This window comes from Calonectris borealis, chromosome 6, assembly GCF_964195595.1.
Source record: "Calonectris borealis chromosome 6, bCalBor7.hap1.2, whole genome shotgun sequence".
NCBI lineage: Eukaryota > Metazoa > Chordata > Aves > Procellariiformes > Procellariidae > Calonectris > Calonectris borealis.
In genome coordinates, this window is record NC_134317.1 from 26,413,789 (window position 1) to 26,441,080 (window position 27,292).

A 27,292-nucleotide genomic window follows, 5' to 3' on the forward strand; every position below is an offset into this window, starting at 1 on the left:
CAGTCATATCTCAAGACATACCAAGTATCTGTACTCTAACATGGGCTGATGCTGAACCCATGGCATTCTTCAGTTTTAATTCATAGGTGCCACTGTTGAGTCGAGTTGCATCCTTGATGAGTATAGAAGCAAATTCTGTTGTGTTTTCAATAGACACTAGTGCACTGGTTTGTACCTCGTTGCCATTTTTGAACCATTCAATTGTGGGTATAGGCTTGCCTGAGATGCCTAGTTTTAGCTTAACTGAAGTTCCTGCTTTATATTTCACCACTTCTGTATATTCTGGTGGCACATCAATTTCAGGTGCACCTTAAGAAAAAATAAGAGTAAGAAAAAGTTAAAAACATACTGAAAACTTGTATTTAATAAAAACAAAAATAATAGTACTTTATTTAAGCTAATAGTTACAGGCATTTTATAAATACAGAACAAAGTAAAGATAACGTGTGTAACTTAAATCATAAACCTAGAACAAATTAGAACTAATCCTACCAAGAAAAGGCAACCACATGTATAAATATAACCACTTTGGGCATGGGCAGACTTCTGTTGCTCAAAGAATAAGGATACCATAAGACTTCAAAAATGCAGATAAAGCCAAAGATGTTCATTACAATCATGCCCAAATAGCTCACAGTCATTCAAGCTTATTGAGTCAATCACTGTACACTAGCCCTCCATATTTAAAAGACTATTGTTCTACAAAATAGCACTGCCTTTAAGCTTCCTAGTACCACAAAATCATACCGTTGTATCATTGCAAAACACTTACCATATGTATCAACACATGTGATAGGACCCACAACATCTGAGGGATTACTAATGGAACCAATGGCATTCTTAGCAAAGACCCGGAATTCATACCGGGAATTCTGTGTCAGACCAGATACTGTGAACTGAGTCTCAATAACATTGGTGAAGCTAGCTTTTGTCCATCTGCCATCTGGAAGATCACGTTTTTCTACGATGTATCCAGTGATCTTGCTACCACCATCAAATGCTGGCTTCTGCCATGACAGAGTGATAGCAGTCTTGGAAATATCTGAGACACGAACGTTTCTTGGTGGTTCTGCAATAGGAAACATAAGAGTATTGCTAATTATTAACAGCTGTTTTGGATATCGGCTTACTGTACAGGACAGAATATCACGGGGTGGGTGGGGGGGAAGCACTACTTAAATGGTTGGGCTTCTTTATTTTCTAGGGAACACATACCACAAGCATCAATTGCAAGGACTGGATCAGAAGGATGACTTGCTTTTCCAATGCCAGCTGCATTTTCTGCATAAACTCTAAATTCATAGATAAGGCCAGCGCTGATGGTGGTGACTTTGTAGTGAGTTGTGCGAATGAGGGTCTTGTTAGCCTTCTGCCATAATATGCTATTCCTGTCTTTCATTTCCAGGTGGTATCCAATGACTGCACTGCCACCATTAGTGACTGGTTCATGCCATCCAACAGTAATACTCTCTCGGGTGACATTCGTGACCCACGGTGTGGAAGGAGGGCCAGGGGTAGCTGATAATATCAAAAGAAGTGATTAATTGTTAACAAAATTGCATTTTCAACATCAGAGCATTAAAGATCGACCTATAGCATGAGAAGCATATTACTCACTGTAAGGAAGCTTGACAACCACACATTGTGAGTCTATGTGATCGCTGATGCCAAAGCGGTTCTCAGCTTTGATGCGGAATTGGTATTCTTCTCCTGTTGTGAGCTTCATAACTTTGATAACAGTTCTAGCAACCGTTGCAGACACTTCAGACCAAGCAGCAGTACTTGTTTCTCTTTTCAGTACAATATAGTTGGTAACTTGACTTCCACCATCATAAGCTGGTGGCTGCCATCTGAGTGTTACACTCTCTTCAGTGATATCGCTAAGGACAACCGGACCAACAGGAGGACTTGGTCTATCCAGCACAACAATATTAACAAATGATTTTGTGGTGCCACTTGAGTTGGCAGCAGTAATGTCATATCTCCCAGCATCAGCAGCCACACTTTCTTTAAGGTTAATGATGAGACTTTCTGCAGTGGCTTCTGTGTGAAATCTCATGGTAGGTTTCAGTGGAACACCATCTCTAGACAATGTCACCTTTGGCACTGGTTTTCCAGAAACGGGAATTTCAACTTTCAGGTTTGATCCCGCTCGAATATATACAGTGTTATGAGGGAAGCCCTTCATGTCAATCTCAGGAGATTCTGAAAAAGAAGACATTTTCAAACCATTAAAAATGTTCTCTCTTTTTAAATACGAATCCAATTTAATGTGTATGAACTGTTGCCTCATGTCAGGAAGCATACCTAATTGTTCTTTAACTGTAACAGGGAGCAGTAGTTCCTTAGGATCACTTAAACCAGCTTGGTTTTCCGCAGACACCCTGAAGAAATACTCAACATTCTCCTTAAGACCATGGACAACATGATGAGTTGTCTTTACAACTGCACATTTAACCCATTTTTGCTGTCCTTTCTCAAGAGCTTCAATGACGTAGCTCACAATTCTGCTTCCACCATCATGTTCTGGTTTTAGCCATGAAAGAGAAACACTGTCCTTTGTGACATTTGTTACTCCAAGTTTTTCTGGTGGGCTGGGTTTTTCTGAGAAAAAAAGTGCAACAGGTTAAGCAATGTAGCAAGCATTTACTTTTTGTATTGGCAGTTACAATGCCATCTGGATTGAAAAAATATGTTTTTAAATGAATTTGTATTTTAGAAACATTTTAAGTAAAATGCAAGCAAAATCTAAAATTCAAGCTATTACTTAGCTCTTTTTCATTTGTAAAACCACAGACGTACCTATCACAAAACGATCTTTTTTACTGTAAACAGATTTAACACTTTTTATATTATTTTGAAGTAAACATTTTACAACATGTATTGTTTTAAATATTGAGAAATATTTTTCTTAGAAGAACACACCTGTTATTTTTGTTCCCTCCTTGGTCTCAGAAGGTACTCCAACACCATATTCATTTTCTCCAGAAACCCGGAAGTAGTAAATGGCACCTTCTTGCAAGCCAGTCACTTTGTAGGACAGACGATGGCAATTGTTTGTCACAGTGACCCATGCTTTTTTGCTAGCTTCTCGTTTTTCAATAACATAGTTCTTTACAGGTGCTCCACCATCATTTTCAGGAACATCCCAAGATAACACAGCAGATTCTTTAGTTACGTCTTTTGCTGCAATATTAGATGGTGGGCCGGGAGTGTCGAGAACTTTGACTATTAAAGTCAAGGTAGCAGTGTTCAGGATGTTTTGCAACGTTAATGTGTATTTTCCAGAATCGTTTCTTGTTGCTTTTTCAATAGTAAGAGATGTGCAATTATCTGAAGTATCAATGCTTGCTCGTGTACGGAGATCAGAGTCTGGTTTGTTCCACATTACATTTGGGACTGGTTTGCCTCTGAAAGGAACAGTCATTGTGAATGATCCACCAGCCTTTACAATTAGTGTCTTCCGCATTTCACTGTCAATATCAAATGCAGGTTCTTCTTCTCTTTCTTTTGCCACCTGAGGTTCTGAGACATCACTTGGTTCACTGACACCAATTTTGTTAATGGATTTCACTCTAAAGACATACTCAGAGCCTGATACTAATCCAGTTATGGTGTATTCTGTGCCTCTTAAGTTCTGAATAGCAGTTGTCCAGTCAGTTTCATCAGTTTTCTTGTATTCAACTGTGTATCCCGTTACTGGAGCACCTCCATCAAACAGTGGCTTTGTCCACCCAATTATGATATTTGACCTTGTAGAATCCATAATCTTAGGTTTAGATGGAGGAGATGGCAAGAAGATTGGATCTTCTGCCCGAATTAATGGTGTGGTTTCACTTGGAAGACTGAGGCCAGCAGCATTTTCTGCATAAACCCGGAATTCATATTCACATCCTTCACGGAGACCAGATGATTTCACTCTTAAATCATAAACTGGCTTTTTGTTTACACGAATCCATCTTAGGCTAGTTTTCTCACGCCTTTCAATTACATAGCCAGAGATCTCATTGCCTCCATCAGACTCAGGTCTTGCCCAGCACAGAGTTATCGAATCTTTGCTCACGCTGGTGATCTCTAAAGATGTAGGTGGACTTGGAACTGTAAATGGGTCTAGGGCTTTGACAGCAACACTTTCTAGAGGCTCACCAGTGCCGTATTTGTTAACTCCCATCACTCTGAAAATATACTCGTTACCCTTCAGTAGTTTTGTCACTTTACAGGATGTTGTTCTAAGCTCTCCTTCACAAAGTGTCCATGCAATTCTGCTGGTCTCACGTTTTTCTACAATATAATAATCAATATCTGCACCGCCATTTTCTTGAGGGGGTCCCCATGATAAATGGCACTTTTCAGCAGTAAGGCCATTTATTTCTAATGGGCCTGCAGGTGGGCCAGGTCTATCAAGTACTTTGCAATTAATTGCCAAAGATCTTGTTCCTGCAACATTTTGTAATGTTAGTACATACTGTCCTGAATCACCACGAATACAGTCCTTAATGGTTATTGCAGTAGTGTGATCTGTTGAGGCTATTTCAACTCTAGCTTTTCCTTCAAGCTCCCTGCCATCTTTTGTCCATGAAATCACTGGTATTGGACGTCCTGCAATATCAGCACTGACTTTAAACACTTCTCCAGCTTTCACAACTACAACATCCCTGAACTTGGCATCCATCATAATTCTTGGAGCCTCTACATCATCTTTAACAGTCACAGGTCCAGTTGATTCAGATGGCTGACTGAAGAGTCCAGCAGCGTTCTTTGCAATCACATGGAATTCATATCGCTGGTCTTCTGTAAGTCCGCCTACGTCAAAGTATGTTTCTTGCACATTAGTAAAATTACACTTTAGCCAACGACCATCTGGTATCTCTCTGCGTTCAATAATATATCCTGTTACTTTAGCTCCACCATCATATTCTGGTTTAGTCCATTTCAGTGAGACACATGTTCTTGTAATATTAGTAACTTCTGGTTGACCAGGAGGATCACATGGATCTCTTGCAGCAACTGGTTCACATGATTTACTGCATTTGCCTATTCCAGCAATGTTTTCAGCATACACACGATATTCATATAGCAGTCCTTCATCGAGACCGGTAACTTTCATTTGCGTATCAGGTATAAGGCTCTTGTTGACTTTTGTCCAAAGAATGCTGCTTCTTTCTTTACGCTCCAAGTGATATCCTAGTACTCTGCTACCTCCATCATTAACTGGTACCTGCCAGGTTACAATCATGAAAGCTTTAGTTGCATGTGCCACATGAGGAGTTCCAGGTGGTCCCGGAGGCTTAAATGGATACTCTGCCACAACCGAAGGAGAATTAGTGTAAGTGCTTTTCCCATAGCGGTTTTCTGCACAAATACGGAACTGATATTCAGAGCCAGTGGTGAGTCGAGGTACTTTAATTGATGTTCTTGCAACTGCTGCAGATACTACATCCCACGTTGTTGTGGTAGTTTCTCGCTTCTCCACAATGTAATTGCTAATATGGCACCCACCATCATATGCTGGAGGTTTCCAAGACAGAGTTACACTATCAGCACTAACTTCATCTATATGCACATCAGTTGGTGGTCCTGGTCTGTCAAGGACAACTACAGTTAAAGAAGCTGTTGTTGAGCCAGCAGTATTTGAAAGGTGTAACTCATAATGTCCCAAATCTTCATTTGAAGCTTCCTTGATGGACAGTGAAGTTGAAGTCTTTGATGTCTGAACATTTACCCTGGTTGTCTCTTTTAAGGGATTCCCATCCTTCTTCCAGCTAACAGCTGGAAGAGGTCGCCCTCTGAATGGCACATCAATCTTAAGGTCATCTCCAGCTTTCACAGTGAATGTGTTGAAAAGGAGCTCAGCAGATGGCTGGATTTCAATATCTTTTGCAATGACTGGGACACCAAGTTCTCTTGGATCACTTTTTCCTTTTTCATTAACAGCAATCACTCTGAAACTGTACTCTTCTCCCATACTTAAGCCTGTTACTGTTGCTTCTAATGTTTTCACCTGTGTACATGCACTCCATTTTATACTTCCTTTAGTTTGCATTTCTACTATATAACCAGTAATTTTACTGCCACCATCGCTCTCTGGCTTTTCCCATTTAATTGAAGCAGAGCTGCGAGTCACGTCAACAAGAACGACCTTTGCAGGTGGAGAAGGTGGTTCAGAAACCTTAACTGGGTCAGGTGTTTCTGCTGGTAAGCCAACCCCATATTCATTTACAGCTAGAACACGGAAGTAATAACTACATCCTTCTTGTAGTTGAGTAATTTTGAAGGAATTCTTAGAGCAGTTGTTTGTAATTGTGGCATACGCCTTTCTTGTGGATTCTCGCTTTTCAACTACATAGTTGGTAATTTTAGCTCCACCATCAATAAGTGGCGGTTCCCAGGCTAATGTTACAAAATCTTTCTTCACTTCTCTGATTGTCAGGTTTGTAGGTGCACTAGGTGTATCAAGCACTCTGACATTAACAAAAGCTGATTTTTTGCCACTGTTGTTCTCTAAAGTAAGATTGTATCTACCACTATCAAATCTATTCACATTATCAATGACCAGCATTGTATAGGAACTAGTGACTTCAATCTGAGCTCGCTCACTAATTGTTCCTTCTGCTTTCTCCCATTTAACTTCAGGTTCTGGTCTTCCTTTGATGGTGACAAACAGGCGTAATGTACCACTAGCACGTACAGTGACTACTTTTCTGAGATCTGCATCAAGTTCAATTTCAGGAGGTTCAATCTTGTCCGCTGCTATGACTGTACCAGGTATAGTAGCAGGTTCTCCTACTCCTTCTGAGTTGATGGCACAGATGCGGAAGTTATACTCCTGGTTCTCTTTAAGTTTTGTTACAGTGAACTGTTTTGCTTGTAGGCCTGTTGGTGGGGTGCAGGTAGTCCATTCATCAGCAGCAGCTTCTTTTACTTCTACTACATATCCCTTAACTGGAGCACCGCCATCATAAATGGGCTTACTCCAGGCAAGGGAAACTGATGACCTGGAAGTGTCTGTAACCTTTGGATTGCTTGGCGGACCTGGTGGATATAATACATCACAAGCACGATAGAAAATGGATGGCTCACTGGGTTCCCCTATCCCTGCAGCATTTTCAGCAGAAACTCTAAATTCATAGAAATGCCCATCGGTAAGACCTGTTACTCTGAATCGCAAGTCCGTCAGTCTTTTCTTATTGCATTTGGTCCACCGGATACCATCTTTGTCTCGTTTTTCAAGTATGTAACCTTCAATTTCAGCTCCCCCATTGTCTTCTGGGCGACCCCATGTTACCACCATAGAATCTTTTGTGATTGCTGAAACTTCAGGTGTTGAAGGAGGACCAGGGGGTTTGTATGGATTACGAGCCACAATTGGCTCAGATTCCAAGGGTTCTCCAGTTCCATATTTGTTCACTGCCATTACACGGAAAATGTACTCATTGCCAGCAAGGAGTCTGGTTACTTTGTGGTTAAGAGCCTGCACGTCTGTTGCTACTTGTGTCCATGAAAGCCTACTTGTCTCTCTCTTCTCAATAATATAATGTGAGATACTAGAACCACCGTCATGTAAAGGCGGAGCCCATGCCAGGTAGCATTTTTCTGCAGTGACACCTGTAACCTTCAAAGGTCCTTCTGGAGGTCCTGGCCTGTCTAGCACTTTTACAGTGATTGGTATAGATTTTGTGCCACCAACGTTTCTGAGGTTAAGAGTATAGTGACCTCCATCTACTCTTATACAGTCTTTGACAATAAGAGTTGTTTTCTGAATAGTAGATTTAATTTCCATTCTTGTAGTTGTTTCTTCAAGGTCTTTACCATCTTTTGACCATGTAATGTCAGGAGTAGGTTTGCCATGGATATCAGCTTCAAGAACAAAGGTTTCTCCAGCATGAACAACAATGACATCTTTGTATTTAGGATCCAGTGAAGCCCCTGGTGCTTCAATTTCATCTCTGGCAGTAATGGGCCCTGTACTTTCAGATGGTTCACTCAAGCAACCTGCTGCATTTCTTGCAATTACTCTAAATTCATATCGTTGGTCTTCAACAAGACCACTTACTGTAAATTCTGTTTCCAATACATTTGTAAAGCTGGCTTTCATCCAGCGACCATCTGGTAGTTCTTTCTTTTCTACAATATATCCAGTTATTTTGCTTCCACCATCATATTCTGGTTTTTTCCACTTCAGCGTGATATTATTTCTTGTAACAACAATGGCCTCTGGGCGGCCAGGTGGGTCACAAGGATCTCGGGCAACATATAATTCTGATACTTTGCTGACTTTGCCAATGCCAACAATGTTTTCAGCAGAAACTCTGAACTCATATTCAAGACCTTCTTCAAGGCCATCTGTCTTATATTTGGTGTCTGCAATGAGTAACTTGTTCTGTTTTGTCCAAAGAATGCTATTCTTATCTTTACGTTCAAGATGGTAGCCAAGAACTTTGCTTCCTCCATCATTAACTGGTTCATGCCATTGTACGATCATATGGTCCTTGGAAGCTGCTGTTACAAATGGGGTTCCAGGTGGCCCAGGCACCTTGTAGGGGTATTGCACAACAACTGGTTTAGAATCCAAAGGAGAGCTCTTCCCATATCTATTTTCAGCAGAAATCCTGAACTGGTATTCAGAACCTGTTTTAAGCTTTGTTGCTTTGATAGTTGTTCTTGCAACAGTTGCTGAAACAATGCTCCACGTGGTAGTGCTTGTGTCACGCTTTTCTACTATATAGTTGCTTATCTGACAGCCACCAGTATAATCAGGTGGATCCCATGATAAAACAACAAAGTCTGCACTAACTTCGTCAAAGCGGACAGGTCCTCGTGGTGGGCCAGGCTTTTCCAGTACAATTATGCTCAGGTGCTCTGTTGCCGTACCTGCTGTGTTTGTTGCTGTTACTGTATATTTACCGAAGTCTTCCTTGTTGCTTTCTTTGATATGTAAAATAGTTGATGTTGATGTATCCTGAATATGTAATCTGGTTGTCTGTTTCAGTGGCTGTTCATCTTTTGCCCAAGTAATAGCAGGTTTGGGTCTACCTATAAATGGTACTTCTACCTTCAGATCTTCTCCAGCCTGTACACTGTATGTATTAAACATCAGTTTGAAACTTGGCTCAATTGTCAAGTCTTTAGCTATCACAGGAATTCCAAGTGCTCTGGGATCGCTTTTGCCTTTTTCATTGTAGGCAATCACATGAAATTGATATTCTTGTCCTGGACTCAAACCAGACACAACTGCATTGCATGTTTTGGTCTCACTAACAACACTCCATTTTTCTGTTCCTTTAGGCAGCATTTCGACAATGTATCCCAAAATTCTGCTACCTCCATCATGTTCAGGTTTTTCCCATGCAAGTGATGCACTTCTCTGAGTCACATCAGTGAGCGTTACTTTCCCAGGAGGCAGAGGTGGCTCTGAGGCTTTGACAGCGTCCGTGGTTTCAACTGGAACACCAATTCCAAATTCATTTTCAGCCATAACTCTGAAGTAATAAATTGCTCCTTCTGTAAGATTTTCAACTTTAAAACTTGTCTTGCCACACTTAGCACTAACATTTGCAAATGCCTTCCTGGTTGACTCACGCTTGTCTATTACATAGTTCTTTACCTTTGCACCACCATCGATAATGGGTGGTTCCCAAGATAATACAGCAGAATCCTTCTTTATATCCTTTACCACTAAGTTTTGTGGTGGTCCTGGTGTGTCCAAGACTTTTACTGTAACAAATGCAGATTTAGAACCACTGCTGTTCTCCAACTTAAGAATGTACTTTCCAGCATCATTTCTATCACAGTTGTCAATTGAAAGTTGTGTGTAGTTTATGCCTTTATCAATCTGAACTTTTTCTGTGAATTCACCTTCTTCTCGAGACCACGTGATGTCAGGTGTTGGTCGTCCCCTGAATGGTATGTGAATCCTAGCAGACCCGCCAGCTCTAACCACTATCCCTTTCCTTAGCTCTGAATCAATATCAAGTTCTGGAGCTTCAAGTTTATCTTCTGGTTTAATAGTACCAGGAATTGATGCAGCCTCTCCTACACCAACTTTGTTCAGGGCACACACTCGTAGTTTATATTCTTGGTGTTCAGTAAGCTTTTTGATTTCAAATCGAGTAGCATGTACACCTGTCTGTGGAGTAACAAGTGACCATTCATCTTCGTCTGCTTTACAGATTTCTACAAGGTATCCCTGGATTTCACAACCACCGTCATAAATAGGTTTACTCCAGCCAAGTGTAACTGAACTTTTGGTGGTATCCACAACATGGGCATTTGTAGGTGGGCCAGGCTTGAACATGGGGTCACAAGCTTTAAAGTAAGGAGAAACTTGGCTGGGTTCACCCACTCCAGCAGCATTTTCAGCAGAAACTCTGAATTCGTATTCATGATCCTCTGTTAATCCTGTAACCCTTAATCGCAAATCTGTAATTCGGCGTTTATTGCATTTTATCCATCTGATGCCCGCTCGGTCTCTCTTTTCTACAATGTAACCTATGATTTCACTACCTCCATCACTATCTGGCCGGCTCCAGCAGACAGTCATAGAATCCTTTGTGATGTTGGTAATTTCCAAGGCCTTTGGTGGTCCAGGAACCACAAATGGGTTTTTCATCATTACTGGCACAGATTCTAAAGGCTCACCAACCCCGTATTTGTTAACTGCCATAATGCGGAAAACATATTCATTTCCTTCCAAGAGTTTTGTTACTTTCAGCATTGTAGGTAAAACCTCTGAAGCAACAACAGTCCATGCTAGGCGACTAGTTTCTCTCTTCTCTACAATGTAATGAGAAATATCACTGCCACCATCATGAAGAGGAGGAGCCCATGCCAATGAACATTTTTCAGCTGTAACTCCTGTCACTTGGACTGGGCCCTCTGGAGGTCCTGGCCTGTCCAGGACTTTTACATTTACTGGTACTGTCTTTGTTCCTGCAACATTAGAGGCTTCTAAAATGTACTGTCCACCATCAACTCTAATAGCATCTTTTACAATTATTAATGCACTGAAATCTGTGTTCTTTATTTCACATCTAGCAGTTTCCTCAAGCTCTTTATCTCCTTTGTACCACTTAATGGTTGGGAGTGGCTTTCCGTGAACATCAGCCTCAAGTCTGAATGTTTCACCAGCATTTACAACAATTGTGTCTTTGTACTTTGGATCCATTGAAATTCGTGGAAGTTCAACTTCATCCCTTGCCGTTATTGGTCCTGTACTGTCAGAAGGTTTGCTTATTGCACCTGCAGCATTCTTTGCAATTACTCTAAATTCGTATCTTTGGTCTTCAGTAAGCCCTGTTACAGTGAACTGAGTTTCAATGATATTTGTGAAGCTAGCTTTCATCCAGCGACCATCTGGTAAGTCACGTTTCTCTACAATATAACCAGTAATCTTACTTCCACCATCGTATTCTGGTTTGGTCCACTGTAGAGTAATAGAGCTTCTTTTTATTATTATAGCTTCTGGGCGACCTGGAGGATCACATGGGTCACGAGCTACATAGCACTCAGAAACTTTACTTGTTTTGCCTACACCAACAATATTTTCTGCAGAAACTCGAAACTCATATTCAATTCCTTCTTCAAGGTTAGTAGTCTTAAAACTTGTATCCTGAATAATAGTCTTGTTCACTTTAGCCCATAAAATGCTGTTTTTCTCCTTTCTCTCAAGATGATAGCCCAACACTCTACTGCCACCATCATTTATTGGTTCATGCCACTGTACGACCATGGAGTCTTTTGTAACCGTTGTCACAAATGGTGTGCCAGGAGGTCCTGGTTCCTTGTAGGGGTACTGTGCTACAACTGGCGCAGATACCAATGCAAAACTCTGCCCATACCTGTTCTCAGCAAATATTCTGAACTGGTATTCTGAACCAGTTTTCAGTTTAGTCACCTTCAGTGTAGTTCTTGCAACAGTAGCTGAAACTGTTTCCCATACAGTGGTGGTTGTATCTCTCTTGTGAACCACATAGTTGGTGATTTGGCAGCCGCCTGTGTACGCTGGGGGATTCCATGATAGGGTAATACTTTCTGCACTTATTTCATCAAACTTCACAGGTCCTACTGGAGGGTCAGGTTTGTCTAGAGTTATAATTTCAACGGAGGCAGACTTTTGCCCAACAACATTAGCCACAGTGATTTCATAAGTGCCACTGTCCTCTTTGCTAGTTTCTTTAATATTCAATATAGTGAGATCAGTCAAATCGCTAACATTGACTCTTGTTGTCTGCCTTAATGGCTGGCCATCTTTTACCCAGGTAACAGTTGGTTTAGGTCGACCTGCAATTGGTACTTCTACTTTCAGATCTTGTCCCACTTGGATACTATAACTGTGAAAAGCGGGTCTTACATCAGGTTCAATCACCAGGTCTTTGGCAACTATTGGAACTGCAAGTGCTCTAGGATCACTCGTACCCTTTTCATTTACAGCCATTACTCTAAAAAGATATTCTTCCCCTTGAGTTAGGTTAGTAATAACTGCTTCAAGTGTTTTTACACGAGCACACTCTGACCACTTCTCGCTACCCTTTGCTTGCATTTCAACAATGTATTGTATGATTTTGCTGCCACCATCATGTTCAGGTTTTGACCAGCTTAGCGAGACACTGTTTCTCGTGACATCATCCACTGTTATTTTTCCAGGAGGCTGTGGAACTTCAGCAACTTTAATTGGGTCACTTGTTTCTGCAGGGAGGCCAATTCCATATTCATTCTCAGCAGAGATTCTAAAGAAGTAACAGCAGCCCTCCTGAAGTTGATCTACTTTCCATGAAGTCTTGTGGCAGTTCGTTACAACAGCTGCATATGCCTTTCTTGTTGCTTCACGCTTTTCAATAATGTAATTCTTTATTTTTGCTCCACCATCCAAGAGAGGAGGCTCCCATGAAAGTGAAACAGAGTCTTTAGTGATCTCTCTGATTTTTAAATTAACAGGTGCACTTGGGGTATCCAGTACTCTTACACTGACAAAGGCAGACTTTGTTCCACTGCTGTTTTCTAAAGTCAACGTATACTTTCCAGTATCAAATCTGTTAACATTGTCTAGAACAAGGGAAGTAAAGCTGCTAGTGGTATCAATAATAGCTGCCTCTCTGATCTCACCATCCATTTTACCCCATTTTACTTCAGGTGTTGGACGACCTCTGATGGGAACAAACAGTCTTAAGGAACCTCCTGCCCTCACATTTACAATCTTCCTTAATTCCATGTCAAGGTCGAGGTCCGGTGCCTCCATCTTTTCTTCCACAATAACAGAACCGGGAACATCTGCATGCTCTCCAACTCCTGCTTTATTAACTGCACATATGCGGAATTTGTATTCATGTTTTTCCACTAATTTTTCTACTTCCATGTGAGTATTCTTAATTCCAGTTGGAGGGGTACAAATTGCCCATTCACCGTCACTTACATCACATTTTTCCACAATGTATCCCTGAATTTCAGAGCCACCATCATAGATAGGTTTACCCCATGAAAGGAAAACTGAAGATCTTGTAATATCCACAACTTTAGGATTATTGGGTGGACCTGGCTTGTAAATAGGATCACACGCTTTGTAGTAAGTGGAAGGAGGGCTTGGTTCACTAAGACCAGCAGCATTTTCAGCTGAAACTCTGTACTCGTAATCATGATTTTCTATAAGCCCCGTCACTCTGTATCGCAGTTCACTTATCAGGCGTTTGTTACATCTTGTCCAGCGAATACCTTCCTTATCTCGTTTTTCAAGGACGTAGCCTAGGATTTCACTACCGCCATCTGAGGCTGGCCTTTCCCATACAACTATCATAGAATCCTTGGTAATGGCTGTGACTTCTGGTGCCTTCGGTGGAAGTGGCACTACAAATGGGTTCTTTGCGAGTACTGGTTCGGACTCAAGAGGTTCACCAACGCCATATTTATTTACTGCCATGATGCGGAAAACATATTCATTTCCTTCTAAAAGTTTTGTAACTTTGCAGTTTAGGGTTTGCACATTTGAATCAACAACCATCCACACCAAGCGACTGGTTTCCCTTTTTTCTACAACGTAGTGCGAGATATCGCTACCACCGTCTTGTAGCGGAGGTTTCCATGACAGCATGCATTTTTCAGCAGTAACGCCTGTAATCTCAACAGGTCCTTCTGGTGGTCCAGGTCTATCAAGAACTTTGACGTTAACAGGAACTTTCTTTTCACCTGCAACATTCTTTGCCAGTAGTACATACTGACCACTGTCAACTCTAATGGCTTCCTTCACACTAAGGCTTGTGGCAAAATCAGTACTTTTTATTTCCATACGAGCAGTGTTTGTCAGCTCACGATCACCTTTTAACCACTGAACGGAAGGTATTGGTTTGCCATGAACATCAGCGTCAAGCTTGAATGACTCACCAGCATGCACTACAATAGTGTCTTTGTATTTTGGATCCATACTTATATGAGGTGGTTCTACTTCATCTCTTGCTGTAATTGCCCCTGAGCTCTCAGATGGTTCACTGAAAACACCTGCAGCATTTCGCGCTATAACACGGAACTCATACCTTTGGTTTTCAACTAGACCAGTTACTTCAAATTCAGTATCAATGACATTTGTAAAGCTTGCTTTCATCCAACGACCATCAGGTAGCTCCTTCTTTTCAACAACATAGCCTGTGATCTTACTTCCACCATCATATACAGGTTTCTTCCACTGAAGTGTTACTGAGCTTCTTGTGACAATTATAGGTTCTGGACGACCTGGAGGGTCACATGGGTCATGTGCAGTATAGCATTCAGATGCTCTACTTGCTTTTCCAATGCCCACTATGTTTTCTGCATAAACTCTGAACTCATATTCAAGACCTTCCTCAAGGCCAGTTGTCTTAAATTTGGTATCTGGAATAGGTGTTTTATTCAGTTTAGCCCACAGAATGCTGTTTCTTTCTTTGCGCTCCAAGTGATACCCAATGATCTTGCTACCACCATCATTGACTGGTTCATTCCATTGTACCACCATGCTGTCTTTTGAGACATTTGTTACAAAAGGTGTTCCAGGTGGACCAGGAACTTTAAATGGGTATTGGGCTATGATTGGCTCTGAAGTGAGATAGGTACTCTTCCCATACCTGTTCTCAGCTGCGATTCTGAACTGATATTCACAGCCAGTCTTTAATCGACATGCTTTTATTGTTGTTCTTGCAACAGTAGCTGACACAATCTGCCAAGTGGTGGTAGAAGTGTCTCTTTTTTCTACAATGTAATTATTGATAGAGCTACCACCATCATACTTGGGTGGTTCCCAGGAAATGGTAATACTATCTGCTGTTACTTCATCTACTTTTACTGGTCCAGTTGGAGGTCCTGGTTTGTCAAGGACAACAATATTTAGGGTCTCAGTTGCTTCACCTGCAGAGTTTGTAAGTTTAACTAAATATGTCCCCACATCTTCTCTGCATGCTTCCTTTATTGTTAACACCGTGTTATTTTCTGAACTTTCTGCATTTACTCTTGTAGTCTGCTTCAATGCCACATTATCTTTATGCCAAAACACTGCTGGTTTGGGTCGACCAACAAAAGGAACATCAACCTTTAAGTCCTCTCCTGCCAGAACACTGAAAGTGGTAAACAGTAGTTTGAAAGCTGGTGGAATCACAAGATCTTTTGCAACGACTGGTATACCCAGCTGGCGAGGATCACTGACACCTTTTTCATTCTGAGCTGAAACACGGAAGGTGTATTCTTCACCTTGGATCAATCCTGTGATGGTGGCTTCAGTAACTTTTACTGTAGCACATGTTGACCACTTTTCACTGCCTTTGCTTTGCATTTCTACAATGTAGCCCAGAATTCTGCTACCACCATCATGTTCAGGTTTTTCCCAAGATAAGGATACGCTATTTCTTGTCACATCCAACAAAGTTATTTTCCCTGGCGGAAGTGGTCTTTCTGATACTTTTACGGATTCTGAAGTTTCAACTGGAAGGCCTATTCCGTACTCATTTTCAGCTAGGACTCTGAAGTAGTAATTGCAGCCTTCTTGCAGTGAATCAACTTTCCAGCTGGTCTTGTGGCAATTGGCATTAACAGTTGAATAAGCTTTTCTTGTTGATTCACGCTTTTCAACAATGTAATTTTTTATCTTAGAGCCACCATCTATGAGAGGAGGCTCCCATGTGAGTGTAACTGATGATTTTGTAACTTCTTTTATTTTCAAATCTTGAGGTGCCCCTGGGGTATCAAGAACTCTGACATTCACAAATGCTGACTTACTACCTGAGCTGTTTTCGATTGTCAGTATGTATTTGCCACTATCAAATCTATTTACATTTTCAACAATAAGTAGAGTATAAGAGCTTGTTGATTCAATGCTTGCTCTATCCAAAGATTCCCCATGTTCTCTTGTCCATTTTACTTCAGGTGCTGGTCTTCCTTTAATTGGGACAAAGAGCCTTAGAGTACAGCAGGCTCTAATAGTGACAACTTTACGTAGTTCTGCATCAAGTTCAATCTCTGGAGGTAGCATTCTTTCTTCAGCTTTTGGAGTCCCAGGAACAAGAGCAGGTTCTCCAAGACCTTCAGAGTTCATAGCGTATATCCGTATTTTATACTCTTGATTTTCCTTCAGGTCAGTGATGGTAAAAGAAGTGGCCTTTAGACCTACTGGTGGAGTTACAATCTTCCACTCGTCTTCTTCAGGTAGTGCGATCTCAACCATGTAACCCGTGATCTCTGAACCACCATCATATATTGGTTTGTTCCATGCTATTGTAATTGAGGACTTGCTGCTATCCAAAACACGAGGATTACCTGGGGGACCAGGCTTAAATACAGTGTCACAAGCTTTATAGAATGGACTGGTTGGGCTTGGCTCACTGACTCCAGCAGCATTTTCAGCCATGACTCTGTATTCATATTCATGGCCTTCAGTCAGTCCAGACACTTTATAACGTAAATCAGTAACAACCCGTTTGTTACATTTCACCCACCGTAAACCAGCCCTGTCTCGACGTTCCACAATATAGTTAGTTATTGGGCTCCCACCATCAGAATCAGGATGACCCCAACAGACAACCATAGAATCTTTTGTAATTGCTGTAACTTCAGGTGTTTTAGGAGGATCAGGTGGCACATATGGATTTACTGCAAGAATGGGCTCTGATTCCAGAGGCTCACCAACTCCATATTTGTTGACAGCCATAACACGGAACACATACTCATTGCCCTTCAACAGCTTAGTAACCTTCAGTTTAGTTAATGGAACTTCTGTGGCTACAGCTGTCCATGCCAATCTACTGGTTTCACGTTTTTCAACCACATAATGGTCAATCTTTGCTCCTCCGTCATCCAGTGGAGGTAGCCATGACAGCACACATTTTTCTGCAGTGACTTCAGAGACAGCCAAAGGCCCTTCTGGGGGACCAGGTCTATCAAGAACTTTAACATTGAAGATATGCTTGGCGAAGCCACCAGGATTTGTTGCAGTAAGTGTATAGGCACCGCCATCTCTTCTTGAAGAATCTTTATTGATAAGAAGAGTAGAGAAATCTGCTATTCTTATTTCTAATTTTGCTGTGTCTTCAAGTTCTTTTTCTCCTTTTGTCCATGTCATAGTTGGTGGAGGGCGACCTGAAATATCAGCCTCAAGTCTGAAAACCTCACCTGCTTTCAGCACTAAGGTGTCTTTGTATTTAGCATCCACCCTTATCTTTGGTGCTTCAATGTCATCTCTGCAAGTTATTGCATCTGATGGCTCAGAGGGCTGACTAACAGCCCCTCCAGCATTCCTAGCAATCACACGGAATTCATAGGCAGAATCTTCTGTCAAACCACTTACAGTGAATTCAGTCTCTAGTATATTGCTGAAATTAGCCTTCAGCCAACGGCCATTAGGAAGGTCTCTTTTTTCAACGGTGTAGCCAGTTATCTTAAAACCTCCATTATATTCTGGTTTAGTCCACTTCAGTGTAACTGCATGTCTTGTAATGTTCAGAGGTATTGGCTTACCAGGTGGATCTATTGGGTCTAGGGCAAACACAGGCTCAGATGGCTTGCTTGGCTTACTCTTCCCAGCCAGATTTTCTGCTATAACACGGAATTCATATGCAATGCCATCGGTAAGTCCAGTTGATTTAAAGATATTGCCCAATACCAGCATTTTACTTACAGTCTGCCAAAGAATGCTATTTCGTTCTTTTCTTTCAATGTGATATCCCAGAATTGGGCTTCCACCATCAGTAACTGGCTCATTCCAGCTAATGGTCATGGTTTCTTTAGTGACTGCAATCACCTGAGGGGTGCCAGGAGGCCCAGGTACCTTAAATGGGTAGTTGGCAACTACAGATGCTGAAGTAATGGCTGGACCAATTCCATATCTGTTTTGAGCTTTAACACGGAACTGATACTCAACTCCAGTAGTAAGACGAGTGGCTTTAAATGTAGTACGTATCACTGTGGTTGCCAATTCAGTCCATGTGGTACTGTCAGTTTGACGCATTTCTACAACATAGTTACTTATTGGTACACCACCATCATTCAAAGGAGGCTCCCATGAGAATGTTAGAAAGTCAGATGAAATTTCATCAAATTTGATTGGTCCAGTAGGAGGTCCAGGTATGTCATGAACCTGAACTGTGATTACTTCACTAACTTCTCCAAGAATATTTTTAGCTGACAGAGGATATTGACCACTATCACTTCGTTTACATTCATTGATGGTTAGTATGGTTGCAGTTGCAGTATTTTCATAATTTACCCTTTGTGTTTGCTTAAGTATCTCATCTTCTTTCTTCCAAGTCACAGTAGGCCTTGGACGACCAAGCACGGGGATTTCAATCTTGATATTGTCACCAGCTTTGGCAATGACTGTTTTCTGGTAGATACCACGGAGGTCAAACTCTGGTAACATTGTTTGCTCCTTGATAATAACTGGCCTGCTTTCTCTTGGGGCACTTCTTCCAGCACTGTTAACTGCCATAACCTGGAAAGTATACTCTTCATTTTCAGTTAGATTCTTTACTACGCAGTCCAGCGTTTTTACAGTGGTGATGTGTGCCCACTGGTTGGTTCCTTTTCTCTGTGCTTCAATTACATACCCGGTGATCTTGCTGCCACCGTCATGTTCTGGTTTTGGCCAAGCCAGGCTAACTGAGTTCCGTGTTACATCCATGATATTAAGGCTCTCAGGTGGGGATGGTGCCTCAGAAGCTCTTACTGGTTCTGCAGTTTCAGCTGGTTCACCAATACCGTACTCATTTTCAGCCAGCACCCTGAAATAGTATTCACACCCCTCAACCAAATTAGGAATCCTGAAGGAACACTTCTGGCAGTTGGTTGTGACTGTTGAATATGCTTTCCGAGTTGATTCACGTTTCTCAACAATATAGTTTGTTATACGTGAACCGCCATCTATCAGAGGCATATCCCATTGGAGGGTGATGCTGTCTTTGGTTATTTCTCTAGGCTTAAGGTTTATTGGCGGACCTGGTGTATCCAAGACTTTTACATTTACAAAGCCAGTCTTCTTACCAGCAGCATTTTCAAGAGTCATTACGTATTTTCCTGCATCGTATCTGGTGCACTCTGTGACAATCAAGAGTGTAAAAGAGTCTGTATTTTCAATGCTGGCACGTCCTTTGAGTGAAACATCATCTTTTGTCCATGTAACTTCCGGAGTTGGACGTCCTTTAATTGGCACAAAAATCCGAATAGTTAATCCAGCTCTAACAACAAGTGTTCTTCTTAGCTCAGCATCTAATTCAAAGTCAGGAATCTCTTCCCGGTCTTTGATTTCCACACTTGGAATTATTGCTGGTTCACCGACACCTGCAGCATTCATGGCAGAAATTCTGAAATTGTATTTGGCTCCTGTCTGCAGATGAGCAACAACAAACTGAGTGATTCTTAAAGCAGTCCCTGTAGTGTCTTTTACCCATTCTTCTTCTCCTTCCTTTTGATGCTCTACTATATAGCCAATGATGTCAAGACCACCGTCGTAGTGAGGCTTGCCCCAGGCTAAAGATGCACTTGTCTTTGTAGTATCAGTCACTCTTGGATTTGCAGGTGGACCTGGTGGGTCTGAAAAGTAAGGAAAAGATAAAATATTACATTACAGAGGAAGTCGCTCTTATGCTGTGTAAATGCTCCCTGCCCATCTCACCCACCCCAAAAAAGAAAAGGCATGATACTAACATGCAACATCCTTGCATATGACTGAGTTTGAAGCATCACTTGGTGGCCCAACTCCTGCTCTGTTTTCTGCACTGACACGGAATTCATATTCATTTCCTTCCAGGAGACCAGTTACTTTGCATCTAAGATCTGAAACTGGTTTCTTTGTTGCTCTGACCCATCTTAAACCTTTCTTTTCTCTTCGCTCCACATAGTAACCTGTGATTTCACTTCCACCATCATCTACTGGCCTTTTCCAGGTAACTGTGACAGTATTTTTAGTCACATTTGTTACTTCTGGTTTTCCAGGAGGGCCTGGGGGACCTGATAAGGAAGAAGAAAGTACAGTTAAAACAAAAATCAAGTCTTCAGAGATTAATAAAAACACACTGGAACTTCTTAGCTTGTTCTACATACCAAATCTATCCACCATTTTAACTGGTTCTGATTGTACTGGTTCACCCTTGCCATATTGATTTACTGCTGAGACGCGGAAAACATATTCATTTCCTTGAATGAGCTTGCTAACAACATGCCTACAGCTTTCAATATTTTCAGCAACCAATGTCCAGAGCAGTCGGCTAGTTTCTCTCTTTTCAAGAACATATGATTTGACTGGTGATCCACCATCTTCTGCAGGAGGTGACCATGTAAGGGTTGCTTTTTCTGCTGAAACATTGCTGATCTCAATAGGCCCCGGAGGTCCTGGAACATCTAAAACTTTCACATGTACGTTCTCCTGCTTAGTGCCAAAAGGATTGGTTGCAGTGATTGTATATTCTCCAGAATCTTTTCTGGCTGCATATTTGACGGTTAGAGTAGAAGAAGTTGGTGTGGTTGCAATGTGCACAAGCTCTGAAGGTCTAAAATCTTTCCCAGCTTTTGACCATGCTGAAGTTGGAGGTGGTTTGCCACGGATACTAATAGCAGACACTGTAATGGTGTCTCCTGCTTTTACTGTTAAACCTTCCTTCAAAGTAGGATCGATAACAATGCTTGGTGCCTCTGTCAAAACAAACAAACACACACACAAACAAAAAAACCCAATTGTTATAATAAGAACATAGGAAAAAAGAAAAAAAAGAAAGAGAATTTGATGTTAATTATTCAAATAAAATTCTACATTTTTAATGTCATCTACCTACCATACTCATCCTTGCATATTATGGTTCCTGTGGATTCAGATGGAGGACTGATAGCTCCAGCAGTGTTCTTTGCTCTAATTCTGAACTCATATTTGGAGCCTTCAGTGAGGTCAGTTACAGTAAATGCACAGTCTGGAACATTCACATGATTAGCTTTTGTCCAAGTCTTTGAGGGTAAATCACGCTTTTCAACAATATAGCCAGTTAACTTATGTCCACCATCATATTTTGGTTCTGTCCAAATGAGTGTTACTGAGTTCCTAGTTACATTGATAACTTCAGGTTTCCCAGGGGGATCTAGAAGAAAAAAAAAACATAAATAGTGGTCAAACAAAAGTTATTTCAAATCTCAGAATTTTCCTTTTTATTCTCCTGATGACTTACCAATAGGATCAAGTGCCACAACTGGTTCAGATGGTAGACTTGGTTTACCTACTCCAGCCATATTGATTGCCATTACTCTGAATTCATATTCCAGACCTTCAGTTAACCCTGTCACTCTGAAATCTTTTGTTCTTATTGGCGTTTTATTTGCTCTCTTCCACAGAAGACTATTTCTTTCTTTGACTTCAATGTGATAACCTAGAAGATAAATGACGAGATGAAAATATGAGGGGTTTTCTAGAAATCTTCATTTCTCATAGCATTGTGAAACATCATACTGCCCGTATGGCATGTCGTATAGGCATTGTGCAAGAGGAACACTGAAAACCAGATTAAGAAATGGATGTGAACATACATACGATACAGCTGTATGCAACTGCAATGACAAGTTGTTTGTAAATGCAAATTGCTAATTTTATAGACTCAAGTGATGTAACACATAGGTGAGTTTGTTTTTCTTTCTTTAGATATTTTGGCTTTGTGCAAAGATATTGTTTCTCAGTTAGTCTTTCCCCGACTTTTAAGTTAAATTTTTTAAAAAATTCATCATAGAGAAAGAGTAGGAAGTAAAAGAGTGAACTGAATCAATCAATCAATCACTCACTCAATTTAAAGCATAAATACCTGATAGTTTTATCTTACCATTTGACAGAGAGAAAGAACTATTAAGAACTGAAATACTAGGGAGGCTTTTGGGGAGATACCTGTGATTGGTGAGCCTCCAGTTCTTTTGGGATCGGTCCAAGTTAAAGCTACAGATTCATGCCGAACATCCACAATTTTGGGAGGTGGAGGAGCATCTGGCACATCTAAGCAATATAAAAAAGATGCAGTAACATTAAAAATAAATATCACTCTTAAAACACTTTTTTCAATTTTGAAAATTACAATGGATACTTACCAAATGGATGTTTTGCAATGACAGGGTCAGATTTAAGACCTTCACCTACACCGTATTTATTTTCAGCCCTGATCCTGAATGTATACTCATTTCCTTCATGAAGTCTTGTAACTCTAAATGTGGTTTTCTGGACTGCAGAGGCACAAGTCACCCACTTATTGTTTACATTATCTCTCTTCTCTAGGACATAGTTAGTGATTTCTGAACCACCATCATCTTTTGGAGGGCCCCATTTTAAGGTTATGGCATCGGCTGTGACTTCTTCAAATTTCACTGGACCTGTTGGTATGCCAGGTTTGCCAACAACTTTCACAGAAATAGTGCCTTCCTTGCTGCCAGCAACATTCTTCAGAGTTATTGTGTATTTTCCAGCATCAGCTTTCTGGCAGTCATGTACTACAAGTGTGGTGTTAACTGCTGTAGATTCAAATGCAACTCTTCCACTCTCCGTAAGTGCCTGGTCTTCATCTTTCTTCCAAGTTACAGTTGGGACAGGCTTGCCTTTAACCGGGATTTTAAGACGGAAGTTGCTACCCTCTTTAGCTATATAGCACAAATCAGGCAGATCTCTTAAATCAAGATCAGGTGCCACTGTAAAAATAAAAGAAACCGATTATTCAACTATGCATAAACTCTGTGATAAAATTAAGATGCTGTTTTAAAGGCATCTGATTTGTATGTATGCATAGTAATAATAGTAAATATAAAATAAATGTAATTTGGCTAAGTGAAGCACTGAATTAATGATCTTAAGTTGCTTCTTACCAACATCATCTCTTGCTACAATTGTGAGCTCTGTTGGAGTTCCATATCCAGCATCATTTTGGGCTCTCACTCTGAAAGTATATTCTTGTCCTTCTTTTAGGTCTCTCATTGAAAAATGGAGGTTCTTTGCCTGCATGACTTCTTGCCATTTATTTTCACCAATCAGGACCTCGACAACATATGCAAAAATACGGCTTCCACCATCACTGATAGGTTTTTTCCATACTAAATTGCATGATGATTTTGTTACAGCTGAAGCTTTTAGATCCACAACTGGCCCAGGTGTTTCTAGAAGGAAGAAAAGCATAGTAAGTGTCCATTCAAGCTAAAAATAAATATGATTGGAATACCAAAATAGGCAAAATGGATTAATTTTTCTTACCAGAAGCTTTAACAGCATCACGAGTTTCACAGGGGTCACCAATACCATATTCATTTTCAGCAAAAACCCTGAAGAAGTAAGATTTGCCTTCTTCTAAATTAGTTATCCTGCAGCTTGTCTTTGGACATTCTGTTGTTACTGTGGACCATGATTTTCTTTCTGCATCACGTTTTTCAACAACATAATTTGTGATTGGACTGCCACCATCTATTAGCGGAGGTTCCCATGTAATGAAGGCAGAATCCTTAGATGCTTCCTTTACAATCAGGTTTATTGGAGGGCCTGGAGTATCTAGATAAACACAACAACCCCACATTTGATTTAATTAACAAAATACAAAAATTATCAGTTAAAAAGTTAACAAATATATTATAATGGGGAAAACCCTGACACTTACCAAGTACTTTTACAACAATGGTGTATGCCTTTTTGCCACAGCTGTTCTCCAGACTGAGGACGTATTTTCCAGCATCATATTTGTTTACATTTTCACAACGCAGGAAGGTATCAAAATCAGTTGACTTGATGTCTAATCCTTGTCTATCTCTTAGGTTGGCACCCACTTTAGACCATGTAATCTTTGGAGGTGGACGTCCTCTTACTGGCACATAAAGTCTCATTGTGACTCCAGCACGCAACACAAGGACTTTCCGTAGTTCTGCATCAAGTTCTCCTTCAGGAGGAACTGTGTGTTTAACAAAAACCATGCAATTAAACCATCATCTTTAAGACTATCACTCAAGTTACTGTGACAGAAAGTCCCTCTTTTCTGGCATTTCACTAGATTAACGAACTTGTTCTCATGCCCATGATGATGGTAGTGAGTTAGTGTCCTGACTCACATTTCAAGACCATTTGCAAACTTGGCATTTTTTTGCACTGATTTAATTTCCTTTTTTTCTGCCTTTTCCACCATTTACATTACTTATCATATGAAGAAGTCTCCTAGTTCCTCTAGAACTCAGAGGAGTTTCAAAGCCTCCTGGACTGTACCGCTTATCTTGAACCAAGACAGTTCTGTGAAGCAACACTTTTGTATATACAGCAAAATGCATAGAGAAGCCTGCATGGCTCTCAAGGAATAAGTGTCATACAATTAAATAGTGTGCCACACAGGTGCTTAGAATAGTAATCTTGGCTTCAGATTATTTAGAAGACATAAAGAAGACTGAAAGTTTTAAGAATACAAGAGAGATCTGAAAAGTCTAATTTTAGGATTAGAGAAAGAAAAAATTCTTGAAGACCCAAAATAGGAGGCAGAAGAGTATCTAGCATACAAATGAAAAAAGCAGACACCACTCAGATTCTACTCCATTCCTAACTGCCCAATTCTCTTCCAAATTAGCCACTTTTAGCCTCCATTTTTTGAGAAATGACACATTCCAAATTAATCTCTTCTGTGATCTGTGACAAACCCTGTCTTTGGAACCCATCCCATGAAATAAAGCAAAAGTCAACAAGGTAATTTGTTTTCAGTGAACATACTTAAAATGTCTTTGGCAGTGTGTTTATCAGGAACGTCACTTGGATCACTGTATCCAATCTTATTGACAGCATAAACGCGGAACTGGTACTCTGTATCTTCTATCAGCCCTGTTACCACAAATCGCGTAGCCTGTAAGTTCTTGGGTAGATTGCATCTGACCCAGTTGTCTGTGTCAGCTCTTTTTGCTTCCACTAGATAACCAATAATTGGGCTTCCTCCATCATATGCTGGTTTGCTCCATGACAGGCTAATCGAATTACGAGTAGTATCAACCACTTTAGGGAAAGCAGGTGGGCCAGGAGGGTCTGAGAATTAAAATAACATAAAGTTATCATACCAAATGCTGTACAAAAGTATTTGGAAATAACTATGGAAAATATCTGAGACTTTCAGCTTACATTGCGGATCACGAGCATACACTGCTTTAGATGGTGCGCTAGGCTTGCCAGGTCCGGCCTTATTCAACGCTATCACCCGGAACTCATATTCTGTTCCTTCTTGGAGTCCAGTAGCCTTAACAGTTCTTTCAATGACAGGTTTTCTGTTTACCTTTGTCCAGTTAAGAGCCTTAGTTTCACGCTTCTCAAGTATATAACCCGTTATTGGGGATCCACCATCACTAGCTGGTGGCTTCCAACTAACAGTCATAAAGTCTTTTGTTACATTGCTTATTATCGGTGGATCACAAGGTCCGGGTACATCTGTGAAGATTTATTTGAAAGTTATGTTCACATTCATAAGTGTACATAAAAAAACAGTGACTAATGAGGCTATCCCACAAAGCACTTACCATATGGATTCTTAGCAACTGCTGGTTCAGTCAAGATAGGGTCTCCAACACCATATTTGTTTTCAGCACATATGCGGAACTGATACTCATGTCCTTCTATTAGTTTCTCCACTGTGCAACTTGTAATGGGTACATTGGCACTGACTTGGGCCCAGTTTGGCCTGCTTGTTTCACGCTTGTCTACAATGTAGTTAGTAATTTCTGAACCTCCATCTTCCAGAGGAGGCTCCCAAGAAAGCATTGCACGATCTGCATACATATGTTTGATTTTAACGGAGGCTGGTGGACCAGGCTTATCTAGAAGAATTAACATCACATTGTTATAGCTCTATTGCTTTATCATTCAACTATAAGTGTATTTATTAACAGACAGTTTTTAGCTTACCAAGTACTTTAAGCTTAATGGTTGCTGACTTTGATCCACTTGCATTTTCAGCAGTAATAGTATAGTCTCCTGTTTGCTTCCTGTTAACACTGAACAACTCAACTGTAGCAAGATTTCTCTTAGTGGTGATCTTAACACCTTCAGATGGCTTTAAAACTTCTTCTTCTTTCTTCCAGGTGATTGTTGGCATCGGTTTGCCATATACATTTGCCTCCAGACGCACATTAGTTCCAGCTTTTACTGTAAGCTGTGATTGCATAGACAGATCCAGCTCTATTCTGGGGGGAACTGAAAGGAAAGAGCCCAAGAGTTAATCAATCTAGTAAGAGATAAACATCTCATTCTTCACATGAGTGCTAGTTCAATATGCACAGATTCTTATCAGAGTTCTCATACGTTTTTACATTTCTTACCATTTTCTGGATGAATGGTCACTGGATCAGAAGGTTCTGAAGGTCGGCTGATGTTAACTGCTGTCTTGGCAATTGCTCTAAATTGATATTGAGCATTTTCTTCCAAATCCGTAGCAGTGTACTCTTCTAGGGGTATTTGATGTGGAGTTGTATTGCACCGAACCCACTTATCACCAGGTAATTTGCAAGCTTCAACAAAGTAGCCAATCAGTTTGCTACCACCATCATGTTTTGGTCTTGTCCATACCAGTGATACGGTACTCTTAGTGACATCAATAACTTCAGGTTTTCCAGGGGGATCTAAGGCAAATAAGATCATGTTATAGTCTGTTTTGCCAAAAAAGCTAACATATTAAAAAATGGTTTTAATAGTGTTGGATCCTATTTACAGCATACCCAGACAGTGCACTCGCAGCGCAGTCATGGTAAACATTAAAATATAAACACAAGGGCAAACTGAAGATCATAAAGAGTTGCAGATATATTGAAAATGACCATAAAAACAGTAGTCTGTTGC

At 40.7% G+C, this 27,292-nt stretch overlaps 1 protein-coding gene across 1 annotated transcript in view; it reads right to left on the reverse strand.

Moving 5' to 3' along the window:
* Nucleotides 1-27,292, reverse strand: part of TTN (titin) — a 246,608-nt gene that overhangs the window by 25,758 nt on the left and 193,558 nt on the right. Inside the window, exons 276-295 of the mRNA XM_075153897.1 lie at nucleotides 26,776-27,075; nucleotides 26,363-26,650; nucleotides 25,978-26,274; nucleotides 25,586-25,888; nucleotides 25,187-25,492; nucleotides 24,099-24,386; nucleotides 23,702-23,992; nucleotides 23,320-23,607; nucleotides 22,555-23,145; nucleotides 22,358-22,462; nucleotides 21,654-21,851; nucleotides 21,270-21,566; nucleotides 20,542-21,129; nucleotides 20,146-20,448; nucleotides 2,926-20,031; nucleotides 2,308-2,604; nucleotides 1,618-2,205; nucleotides 1,216-1,518; nucleotides 773-1,069; nucleotides 22-309 (exon numbers count right to left, since the gene is read on the reverse strand). Coding sequence (XP_075009998.1) covers nucleotides 22-309; nucleotides 773-1,069; nucleotides 1,216-1,518; nucleotides 1,618-2,205; nucleotides 2,308-2,604; nucleotides 2,926-20,031; nucleotides 20,146-20,448; nucleotides 20,542-21,129; nucleotides 21,270-21,566; nucleotides 21,654-21,851; nucleotides 22,358-22,462; nucleotides 22,555-23,145; nucleotides 23,320-23,607; nucleotides 23,702-23,992; nucleotides 24,099-24,386; nucleotides 25,187-25,492; nucleotides 25,586-25,888; nucleotides 25,978-26,274; nucleotides 26,363-26,650; nucleotides 26,776-27,075 — 23,322 coding nt within the window. The remainder of the gene's footprint in view (nucleotides 1-21; nucleotides 310-772; nucleotides 1,070-1,215; nucleotides 1,519-1,617; nucleotides 2,206-2,307; nucleotides 2,605-2,925; nucleotides 20,032-20,145; nucleotides 20,449-20,541; nucleotides 21,130-21,269; nucleotides 21,567-21,653; nucleotides 21,852-22,357; nucleotides 22,463-22,554; nucleotides 23,146-23,319; nucleotides 23,608-23,701; nucleotides 23,993-24,098; nucleotides 24,387-25,186; nucleotides 25,493-25,585; nucleotides 25,889-25,977; nucleotides 26,275-26,362; nucleotides 26,651-26,775; nucleotides 27,076-27,292) is intronic.